At 39.4% G+C, this 12,833-nt stretch overlaps 1 protein-coding gene across 1 annotated transcript; it reads left to right on the top strand.

Annotated features, from left to right (window-relative positions):
• The first annotated feature begins 7,810 nt into the window (after positions 1–7,810).
• On the top strand, positions 7,811–8,898 carry LOC123641247 (olfactory receptor 52K1-like). The gene has a single exon (XM_045555798.1). The coding sequence runs from the start codon at positions 7,811–7,813 to the stop codon at positions 8,753–8,755; it is 945 nt and encodes a 314-aa protein (XP_045411754.1). The 3' UTR covers positions 8,756–8,898.
• The last annotated feature ends 3,935 nt before the right edge of the window (positions 8,899–12,833 follow it).

The following is a 12,833-nucleotide window of genomic DNA, read 5'->3' on the forward strand; positions in this document are numbered from 1 at the left end:
TGTGATGCGCACTATCTGGGGGATGGACACGCTTGAAGCTCTGACTCAGGGCGGGGAGTGAGAGGAGGGAGGACAAGGGCAATATATGTAACATAAACTTTTGTACCCCCATAATATGCTGAAATAAAAAAATGAGGCTTCAACTAGAAAGATAGCAGGGAAAGGTAAGAAATACATTTCTTTTATGTTCTTCTACCAGAACCAGATTCTTGAAGCACCTTGATTAAGTGACCATCTTTTCTTATTCGGTTCTTAATTTTTCTGATCGTTCTAATATCGTCTTAAGATTAAGGTGTAAGCTACCAAGTAGATCTTAGTATAAACTGACTTCATTCAGTTTATGGAGGCCCCTTTTCACCTGTTTTGGGAGAAAGAAACAGAACACAGGTCCTAGGGTTGAGTGTGGACATGTTGGTTCTGAAAACAGGGTACAGGCTGGACAAGATTTGCACTACAGAGCAGGTGTTGGTTTCTGGATATTAACAGAAGATGACTGGCTCCATTCACTCTCCACCTCGAGTTCTTTATTCTCAGGAGGAGATTTTAAATGAGCTTGAAAGGAAATAAGGTTTATGGACTGTTGAGCACCCTATCATTTTGGGAAGAAATTAGAAGAGATCCCTTTTCCTTCAGGTAAGGATGAGTGAGCAGGTCACAGAATGATCAGTGATGTTCAGAAGTTACACAGAGAAATTCAGGGGGATGTGAAGACTCAAACCAAATGTGTTTGGATTTGTGGAAAAATGAACATTTACAAGGTTGAAGGAGCAATAAGTATGTGGGATATTTCTACAGTCACTTATATAGAGTCTGATGCACAAGGCACTGTTTTTGGCCTTAATCATGCAGATAACAGATGCTGTTGTCATCAGGCTCCTGGGATGTATTTATCATCCTGGATATATTTTAAATTATAAGATATCCAGCCATCTTGAGGTTGGATCAGATGAGGGGAATAGTTTTCCGAGGTCAGTGATGTATATTCCAGGAGTCTGGTAGGCACACTTCATTTGGTGAAATGTTCTATACCGACTGTATATGTTAGAGGCTGGGTTTACAGAAGGGAATAAGGCAGTCCTGTAACTCAAGGCCTTTTATGTCATGATATGGTGGGCATTCGTGGGAACGTAGATATTGGAGAACAAAAGAGGAACTGTGTGCACTTGTTAGGATTCCTTTGTAGCAGTAGTTGATGAGATCTGATTGTGGCTTGAATAAGGGTTGTGGTGACGGAATGCACCAGGCAGCTTTGAGATTAACTGTGGAGGATGATCCAGTGGTACCTGCTGATGGGTTGAATGTAGTGCAGGAAGAATAGGGAAGAATCCAGGATGACTTGATTGTAGGTTGAATGACCACCTGGACGGGATGCTATATACTGAGAGATGAGTGGCACATGGAGGGAAGAAGTCACAATTTCTGCCTCAGGAAGGGCAGGTTTGATATGTCTATCAAGCTGATATGTGGGGATATCAAGTGGGCAGGTGAATATACTAGTCTGGGGCTTACAGGGAAGGTAAGGGATATAAACTTATATTTGTAGGTTTAGATGTGTTTATACTACCAATGGGAAACCAAAGACCACCTAGAAAGAGAGCAGTGCTCAAGGGCTTTTCAGGATCAGTATTCTTTTTCTCTTGTATATTTTTAGTTTTCCCCTAATACTGGAAAAGTTTCTTCAGCTTAAAACATGTTATTTCTCTCTTAAAAACAAATGAACACACACACTGTTGACTGTACTTTCCACTTCAGCCAGTGCCCTGTTTACTTGCCTTTGCATCCAAAATTCTCAAAGGATTCACCTGCGTTAACAGACTTGAATTCCTCTTTTATCTCTTCTTTTTTTTTTTTATGTAATTCTACCTCACTGTGCTTTTAATTTGCATTTCTCTCATGGTTAATTATATTGAACATTTTTTCATGGGCTTATTTTCCATCTATATATCTTCTTTGGTAAAATGTCTGTTTATGTCTTTGTCCATTTCTAACTGAAATGTTTGTTTTTCTATTGAGGTTTTTTTTTTTTTTTTTTTTTTTTTACTTCAAAGTATGAAGGGGTACAAATGTTTTTGGTCGCATGGATCACTTTTGTAATGCTTGAGTCACAGTTAGAAGTATCCCTGCCACCCAGATAGTGTTCATTGTACCTGTTAGGTAGGTTTTTGCCCTTCCCCCCCACCCCCCGATTGACTTTCACTGAGTTATACCTCCCTCTGTGCACATGTGTGCTCATCAGTTAGTTCTAATTTGACAGTGAGCACATGTGGTGTTTGTTTTTCCATTCTTCAAATACTTCACTTAGGATAATGGTCTCCAGTTCCAACCAAATTGTTGCAAAAAGCATTAAGTCATCCTTCTTCATGGCTGAGTTTTGAGAGTTCTTTATATATTCTAGATACAAGTCATTTGCCAGATACATGTTTTGAAAATATTTTCTTTCAGTTTATCCTGTTTGGCATTTATGAAACATCTTGAAACTGTGGTTTGATATCATATGTCAGTTTGCAAGATTCTTAGGCATTATCTCTTCGAATATTGTAGAACTCTAATTTACAATAGAAATTTTTCGTCAAGTCTCAAATGCTTGCTAGCTCTTTTCTATATTTTTCCATCACTTTTTCTCTTTCTGAGCTTCAATCTGTAAATTTTCTACTATTGTCTAGTTCTTTAATTCTTTCTTCTGCTCATAAAACCATCTATTAATTTAATTTTAGTTACTTGTATTTTTGTTTTAAAATTTCCATTTGATTCATTACTATAGATTCCAGTTCTCTGAAGAAACTATGCATCTTTTTGTTTATTTTTATGTATTTATCATAATTATCTTTTTTTTTTAATTTCAGCTCATCATGGGGGTACAAAAATTCAGGTTATATACATTGACTCAGGGGGATGGGCGGGACATGGACAGAGCCTCAAGCGTGTCCATTCTCCAGACAGTGCGCCTGGCACTCACCATGTAGTCATACCTCCATCCCCTCCCCCCACCCCCCACCTCCCTGAGTCAGCACCTTCAAGCATGACCATTCCCCAGACGGTGTGCAATGCACTCATCATGTAGGCATACACCCATCCCCTCCCCCACCACCCTCTTTTATCTCTTCTAAAGAGATAAATTCTTCTTTTATCTCTTCAAATCAGGCTTTGCCTATCTATATTCTAAGAAAATTTCTTTTATCAAGGTATCTGATCCTCTGCAATTCCAAACTCAAGGCCAACTGTTTTTGAGTTTGATTCATCAGTAGCATTTTGTATAGTAATAATCTCAGTAGAACACTATATTCAATAGGCTATCAAGATAGCATCTCTCATCTTGAAAATCTTCTGATGTTAATAATTGCCCACTACTGACTTCCTTTGCTGACTTCTCCATGGGCCCCAACTCCTCTCCCCACCCTCATTCTTACTGTTGTGATTCAGTTCTTGGTTCTCTTTTCTCTATGAACACTTACTATCTGGGGTCATGTCAACTAGTTTCATAGATTTAATACTATTTTCTACATATAAATCACTGTCTTCACCTCAGTTTCCAATAGCTATCTCAAATTCATCATGTTCAGAACTGAAATCATAACTTTCCCCTCCATACCTTCCCCATCTCAGTTGGGAGCAACTCATTTCTTCTGGTTGCTTATTCCAAAAATCTAAGTATCATCTTTGATTCTCTTTTCTCTCACACACTATATCAAGTCTTTCAAAATAAACCACCAACATTCATTTTTCAAACATATACAAAATGCTGTTACTTCTCACCGCATACACTACACCACCTTGATTGTGAGCCAGTGTTCTCCCTTCCCGGATTACTGAGATAGTCTCCTGACACTTTTCCCTGATTCTACCCTTACCTGCTATTCTCATCACAGATTCCAGAGAAAACTGTTAAAAAGTACAAGTCAAATATATTTCTTCTCTGCAGAAAACGTGTTAGATTCTGAGGGAAATGAGGAAGCTTTGCCAAGTTCTACAAAGGCCTACAAGGCCCTGTGTGGTCTGGGACCACCATTCTGACCTCTGTAATTCTACTCATTGAGTTCATTCTAGCTGCACTGGCTGCCTAGCCAATCTTTGAATATCAGGCATTTTTATATCTTGTGGTATTTTCTATGGCCATTTCTTTTTGTTAGAGAGTTTTCCCCTAGGGTAACTACCCTATTCTACATCTTTTAATCCCATCACACATCCTGTCAGCTGCCTTTTTTGGTAGCCATTGCTGTTGTGGCTACATTTGAATGCAGGTATAGGTTGATGGCACCTTCCTCAGCTGCATCCTGCTCAGGATTTCTGCGCTATACTGCGTGGGCACCTTGAGGATTTCATTGTTATCCTGGTGCATGTGTGAACCTGGAAGTGAGAGAAAAATCAACACTCTTTGGATCAACCTACGACCTTTGGGGTGTCGATGCCAGTGGATAAAATTTCCCCTCTTCCTTGTCCAGGATGGATAATTCTGAGGTTCCTTCTATGTGGTTCTTCATGTGGAACTGGACACAGTGATGACAGCATTTTCCAGCTCAGACATGAAACTGTGGATCCATTTTCTATGTATTCCTATTCTAGCCTTTTATCTCATTTTGTTTGCTGGTATAATTTCCCACAAGCATGGAATCTCAGGTTCTGCCCTTTACAGAAACTATTTCCTGGCCGGGTGCGGTGGCTCACGCCTGTAATCCTAGCACTCTGCGAGGCCGAGGCGGGCGGATCGTTTGAGCTCAGGAGTTCGAGACCAGCCTGAGCAAGAGCGAGACTCCGTCTCTACTAAAAATAGAAAGAAGTTATCTGGCCAACTAAAATATATATAGAAAAAAAAATTAGCCAGGCATGGTGGTGCATGCCTGTAGTCCCAGCTACTCGGGAGGCTGAGGCAGTAGGGGTGCGTAAGCCCAGGAGGAGTTTGAGGTTGCTGTGAGCTAGGCTGATGCCACGGCACTCTAGCCAGGGCAACAAAGTGACACTGTGTCTCAAAAAAAAAAAAAAAAAAAAAAAAAAAGAAACTATTTCCTCACTTCAATATTTGCTCAAATTCCTTTTCTAATTAGCTCTACAATGATCTTTTTATTTAAAATTTCAACCTCAGTCCACTCCCCTATACCAGAGTCCCTATCCCAGATTTTTTTTTATCAGAACAGTGAGCTTAATCTATAATACTATGTAACATAATCATTATGTTCTTTTACTATCTTTCTGCAATCTTTAGCAAACTTGTTCTCTTAAGGCATCAGTCTGTTTTGTTAATGGATTTTTTCCTTAATCCATTTAGTAAAAATATTTAAATGCTTGTCACTGAATTTACTGAATGTATTTACTGAATTTTATGTGAATATAACATTGAACAGAGTTCAAGCTTAAGACCTAAAGAAATTCAATACTTAGAGGAAGGGCCGAAACAGGAGGGAGAAATGAAAAGCTTGGGAAGTAGGAAATGGAAGTACTATGGGATTCAAGAGAAGAGAGGGGTTTTAAGGAGAAAGTGGACAGTTAAGATAAATGCCACTGAGTAATCAGGATGAAGGCAGGTAAGTGACCATGGCACCATCATATGGAGGTCATTTTTGGCTTAAGTGAGCATTTTCAGGGAGATTGGAATGTGCTAATACCAAATGAGCTTTCATGGAGTCGAGTCTAAATATAGGCATGTCTAGATATTTTTATGTAAAGAGCTAAAATTTATAGTAATAGAAGAACATGTAAGATTATAGAGAAGGGAGGGTTATGTAGTGTTAACAGAATTTTTTAAATAGAAGAATCAGTTTTCTGTGGAGGGAGAGAGATATAAATGACAAGACTCTATAAATAAAGAATTATACAGAAAACATCTTCTGTATGATCCCATATATTCTGCCTATGACCCTCTGGATAAGGGTAGGGCAGCGCTATTCCGCATTTACAGAGAAGAAAAAGGGACTCAGAATGAGTGACATGTGCAATGTCATGCAGCTAGACTATGTGGCAATTATGATTCAAGCCAGGGCTTCAGATTCTGAAATTTTCCCATACTTCATGGAAATAAATTTTTTAAAAATTTGGGTATGCTGAATGTGTATTTATTTTGGGCATTCAGGTGGAGACAATAAGTTATTTAGAACATTAAATATGAAAAATGTGATATAAATGACTGTTCTAGTTATTTAGAACATTAAATATGAAAAATGTGATATAAATGACTGTTCTAGTTATTTAGAACATTAAATATGAAAAATCGTTGAACTCAAACTTGGCTGCTTGCTGCCTATTAACTATGCTATCTTAGAGACATTATTTAATTTTCCAAACATTTAATTTTCTCATATTTAAAAGAAGACCAATAACTTCTAGTACTTACTTTGTTTACTGACTTTAGTGTTTTAATGCATTATCTTGTTTAATTCTCATAAGAACCTCACTGAATGGGCCCTAACAAGAAGAGAAAAGGCCTAGGTCAAAACTAGGCAACTTCAATGTTTAAGATTTTTATTATTATTATTTTTTATTTTTTTGAGATAGAGTCTCGCTCTGTTGCCCAGGCTAGAGTGCCGTGGCGTCAGCCTAGCTCACAGCAACCTCAAACTCCTGGGCTCAAGCAATCCTTCTGCCTCAGCCTCCCGAGTAGCTGGGACTACAGGCATGCACCACCATGCCTGGCTAATTTTTTTCTATATATATAATTTTAGGTGTCCAGATCATTTCTTTCTATTTTTAGTAGAGACGGGGTCTCCCTCTTGCTCAGGCTGATCTCGAACTCCTGACCTCAAGTGATCCTCCCACCTCGGCCTTCCAGAGTGCTAGGTTTACAGGTGTGAGCCACCGCACCTGGCTAATGTTTAAGATTTTGATGGAAGGGAAAAGAAAAATGAGCAAGAGAGGAGAGAAAAATGAAAAATTGTTAATAAAGTGAGTTTTTTTGGTATGGAAGCCAGAGGTCAGTTTTGTTAAAGATAAGAGATTTCTGAGATGAAAATTAAGAAAATGGAAGATGGGTGGAGAGAGAGCCACATAATAGGGAAGAGTTAAGATGAGTTTAGATGAAGGAAAACTGAAAGAGAAGGCTCCTTATTTTCTCAATAAGCTGAAGGTAGGGCTTTATTTACAAAGTTTTGTGGATGTTGAAAGGACCTGGAACGGTGTAGAACAGTGTTCTTCAATAGAACTTTCTGCAAGGATGGAAATAGTCTGTATCTGAACTGTTGAGTAGCCACCAGTCATGTGGCTATGCACACTTAAAACTTTATGACTAAGGTATGAATTTTAAATTTTATTTGTTTTTGATCAATAATGGTTGTATTTGGTCAGTGGAAACCACATCAAATAGTTCTACAGAAAATAAGCAGATTGTGTGATTGAGGCACTAGAATTCCACCGTTTCTTTGACTAATATAGGCACCCAAGCCAGAGATTTTAGGATGGAAAATTTACTTATATGATTGGGAGTTTTTTTTTCAACTGGCAAGTAGAATGGTACTAATGTATGATCTAAATAAATGAACTGATTTAAACATACTTTACTTCTTTCATCAGAATAAACTTGGTATCATCAAGAATATAGAAAACACTACCTCTTTGCTATTCCTTTCTGAAAATTGTTTTGTGATATCAGTTCTGATATTTAATAATTTATCTATTCAATAAAAGACAGAGTTCCTGTGGATAGGATTATACTTCTCCATGTCTATGAAGACTAAGGAGAAGTTGTTTCAGGACTAGGGATGGTAATAAGAGCTAATCAATTCAGGTGGAATGTTATAGCTTGAACTCTGTAATCCTACATACCCTGGTTCTCTCCCTACAAGGTGAAGGAGCCTGTGAAAATCAACGAAGAGAATTTTAATAAGCCATGTCAAACTCCAATATCAACTCAACCCATCCAGCTCCCTTCTTGTTGGTAGGAATTCCTGGTTTGGAGCACCTGCACATCTGGATCTCTATCCCCTTTTGCTTTGCATATACACTGGCCCTGCTCGGAAACTGCACCCTTCTCTTCATCATCCAGGCTGATGCGGCCCTCCATGAGCCCATGTACCTCTTTCTGGCCATGCTGGCAACCATTGACCTGGTCCTTTCCTCTTCAACACTGCCCAAAATACTTGCCATTTTTTGGTTTAGAGATCGACAGATCAACTTCTATGCCTGTCTGGTCCAGATGTTCTTTCTTCACTCCTTCTCCATCATGGAGTCCGCAGTGCTGCTGGCCATGGCCTTTGACCGCTATGTGGCCATCTGCAAGCCACTGCACTACACCACGGTCCTGACCAGGGCCCTTATCACCAAGATTGGCATGGCTGCTGTGGCCAGGGCTGTGACACTAGTGATTCCACTCCCCTTTCTGCTGAGACGCTTCCACTACTGCCGAGGCCCAGTGATTGCCCACTGCTACTGTGAACACATGGCAGTGGTGAGACTGGCATGTGGGGACACTCGCTTCAATAATATCTATGGCATTGCTGTGGCCATGTTTATTGGAATGTTTGATCTGTCCTTTGTTATCCTGTCTTATATCTTTATCCTTCGGGCAGTTCTACAGCTTGCCTCTCAGGAAGCACGCTACAAGGCATTTGGGACATGTGTATCTCACATAGGCGCCATCTTAGCCTTCTACACACCTGTAATCGTCTCCTCAGTCATGCACCGTGTGGCCCGCCGGGCTGCTCCACACGTCCACATTCTCCTTGCCAATTTCTATATGCTCTTCCCACCCATGGTCAATCCCATCATCTATGGTGTCAAGACCAAGCAGATTCGTGAGCGAGTCTTAGGACTGTTCCTGAGAAAGGATGTGTAAATAATAGAGGGTGTGAGATGGTTGGAGAAACAGTCAGGCACAGTTCATAATGAAGCAGGCCAGGGGTATTATCAGAAGTAGGAGGTTGCTAGAGTTTCCCTGTTTAGTTCTTTCCTCATATAATGAAAAAAATAAAATCATGTCCTGAAAATTCCAGAGCCACCAGTCTGTGGTGGACTCATGGATCTGTGTCCTCTGGTAGCCTCTGGATTGAACCTGCTGACTGTGCTGTCCCCTCACTCCTATGAGTAATTTGACACTGTCTTGACCCACTAGCCTCTTGGTGACCTCACCTTAAGACACAAAATGGTCTAGGTTCATTTGCTTAAAAGAGGACTGTGAAAATCTGAATTTCTATCCTGATTTATTGGAAATTTGGTGAACTACCTACTCAGAACCCAAGTGAGGACCATCATTCCATCCAATGCAGGGATGCCTCTGGTGTAACAATTGGTGCACAGACTCTGTCTAAACACTCTCAGTGTTGGTGCACTTGTGTCCTTCAGGCCTATGGGTTCCAAGTGAGATGGCTGTGTCTATTAGAAAGTTATTTTTTCCCCACCAAGCCAGTCTGTGTATTCTCTATCCTTATGGCCAATTCCTCTCATTAAACACTTCGCATAAAACATGTCCTCTTACATTTTTTGAAAGAAAAAATTTCAACAAATTATAAATAAATATATCTTATGTTTTCAACCAGGATGTGTGTTGCTCATTTAATAATTAGGACAAGTCTGTGCTATTGGCTGGGGATAGACAGACTGTAAAGAAAGGAATGCTGAACTTATGGTTATGTCTTGAGACAGAATGAAGTGATAATCACAGCAGGCAGTGTTCTCTGAACTAATCATTCCAAGGGCCAGCACAGTAGAAGAAATAGGAAGAGAGACAAGATGGGACATAGGCATATTGTCTTATGTTTCATTCTTTTTTATACAAACTTATATAGTAGAGAATTCCCTTAATATTAATCCTGAGAACTGCATCTCTGGTGCTCACACAGTTCTTCTCTTATGGGCTGAATTGTGCCCTCCAAAAAAAAATTCATATGTTGAAATCCTAACACTTGGAACTTTAGAATGTGATTGTATTTGGGGATAGGGTCTTTGAAGAGGCAAGTTAAAATGAGGCCATTATGGTGGACCCTAACCTAATATAACTGATATCCTTATAAGAGAAAATTTGTACACAGACACATGCAAAATGAAGACCATGTGAAGACACTGGGAAAGGATGGCCATGGATAAGCCAAGGAGAGAGGTCTCAGGAGAAATCAATTCTTCAGACGCTTTGATCTTAATGTCTAGATTCCAGAATTGTGAAGAAATAAGTTTCTGTTGCTCAAGATGCCCAGTTTTTGGTCCTTCTTATGGAATTCCTAGAAAACTGATTTTGGTACTAGGAAGTAGGGTGCTATTAACAAAAACCTAAAGATGTAGAATTTGCTTTGAATCTGAGTAGTAGGAAGAGGCTATGAGAATTTTGAATTGCATATTTAAAAAAAAAGCCCAAGATTGCTTTGAAGAGATTGTTGGTAGAAATATAGACAATTAAAGGTGATTCTGTTGAGGGCTCAGAATTAAAAGAGGAGAGGGGTAGAGCAGGCTTTGATCATCTTAGAGAAAACATCATGAACAGAATATGTTGGTAGACTGTGCCTCTGGTGAGGTCTCAAAACTGAGGAATATGTTGTTGAAAACTGGAGGAAAGATGATCCATGTTATAAAGTGGCAAAGAACTTGGACAAATTGTGTTCTAGCATTTTGTGGAAAGTAGAATTTGCAAGTAATGGACTTGGATATTTAGCTGAGGGGATTTCCAAACGAAGTGTTGAAGGTGTGGCCCGGTTTCTCTCTGCTGCTTATAATGAGACACACACACACACACACACACACACACACACACACACACACACACACGAGATAAATTCAATCAGAACGTGTTAAGCAAAAAAGGAGCCAGAAAGTGTAGATTTGAAAAATTCTCAGCATATCCTTATTGCAATAAAGGAGAAAATCTGTCCTGGATAGAATAAGGGTATGGCTGGACAACCATTTCTAAAAATGATTAGGTATGTTAAGCAAAAGGAGCCAGGCACAGAAAAGACAAATACATGTTCTCACTTATATGTGGGAGCTAAAAAAATTGATCTCATAGAAGTAGAGAGTAAAATAGTGGTTACGAGAGACTGGGAAGGGTAGCAGGGAGGAGGGGATATGAAGAGGCTGGTTAATGAATACAAAATTGCAGTTACAAGAAAAAAGTTTTAGTATTCTATGGTGCAGTAGGGTGATTATGGATAACAAGAATTTATTGTAAATTTCAAAACAGTTAGAAGATTCTGAATGTTCCCAACACAAATAAATGATAAACGTTTGAGGTGATGGATTAAGTCAAATAAATTACCCTGTTTAATTACATATAGTATACATGTGTTAAAATATTACATATACCCCATAAATATGTATATTATGTATCAACTAAAAAATTTAAAAAAAGGTTAAGCTGTGTGACTTATGGATCTAATCAGCCATCTCAGCAGAAGCCAGGCACAAAGATGAGGTTATATAGGAAAGACCTTTGGAGATCCCTCTTGTCTAACAGTTTGGAACTCCATGAATTGCACTGGAGACCAACATGTTTCTGACAATTTTATAGCAGCAGAAATGAAAAGAGATAGGAAGACATGAAAGAAAGTGGTCGGACTTCTAGTATTCTAGAGGATAGCAGGCCAATAGAACTACCCAGCTGCAAACATGCAATATCCTTCAAGAGAAGGGAAAAATGACCCTGAGGTGGTTCAGAGGTTGGCAGGACTGCCATTGTCACCACAGGCCCAAAGGACAGAGGCCTAGGAGTTGAGGCTGTCTCCTTCTCAGTTCTAGAGCTCAGGGTCAGCTCACTGGTTTTAGAATGCCAGATTGCCTCTACCTAGGATTGAGATGTCGGGGCTGCCACACAGGGCAAATGGTTTTGGCTGCTGCCCATTGAGTCAGAGGATTCTTGAGATTTCAAGTATGTAACATAATTTGCCCTGCTAGGTTTTAGACTTACTTGTGACCAATGACACCATTTTTCTTACAATTTCTCCCTTTTGGGATGGAAATGTATACCTTATGCCTGTTCTACTTTGCATTTTGGTCATGGATAACTCATCTGATTTCATAGGTTCATAGCTGGAGAGAAATTTTTTACCTCAGGATGAATCATACCTGTGTCTTACCCACAGATGTTTTAGAAGGGATTTTGGACTTAGAATTGAGACTAAAATGGGTTAATATTTTTGAGGCTGTTTGGATGGGGCATTTTGGATGTGGAAGGACTAGAATTTAGGAAACCAGAAGGGGCAGATTGTTATGGGCTGAACTATATCCCTCCAAATTCACAAAGTCCTAATCGCTAGTACCTTAGAATAATATGACTGTATTTGGAATAAGGTCTTTAAAGAGGGAATTAACTTAACATGAAATTATTAGGATGGGCCCCAACTCAATATGACAGGTGTCCTTATAAGAAAAGGAAATTTGGACACAGACACAAGGGAAGACGACTTGAAGACACAGGGAGAAGATGAGCATGTCCAAGCCAAGGAGACAGATCTCAAAAGAAACCAACCATGCTAGCACCTTAGCTTGGACATCTAGCCTCCAGAATTGTGGGAAAATGTTTCTGTATTGAAACCACCCAGTCTGAGATATTTTGTTACAACAGCTTAGAAAACTAGTACATCCTTATACACATTCTCCACAAATGCATTCTTGTCCTTCATCCTGTGACCCCCTTGTTTCCTCAGAGACTACTGTTTAGGAAGTATCTCTCTCTACATTCGCCTTTATCTCTATCAGTCTATCTGTATTAATTATATTTGAAAGAGAATTTCCAAGCCTGTGTTGGGGGGCAGGTGTGGAATGTTGGAAGCTGTCTGGGAGGAAAGGGTATAGTGAGAACCTAAGAGTCCTACTTCCCATTATTTTGGACCTCTGTTCCCATAAATTTCTATGACACAAAAATACCGTAGAGAAATGATGTGCTAGGTTTAACTCCAATGTAATCAACACCTCTTGATTATTTCTTCTAA

The sequence above is a fragment of the Lemur catta genome, chromosome 7, assembly GCF_020740605.2.
Source record: "Lemur catta isolate mLemCat1 chromosome 7, mLemCat1.pri, whole genome shotgun sequence".
NCBI lineage: Eukaryota > Metazoa > Chordata > Mammalia > Primates > Lemuridae > Lemur > Lemur catta.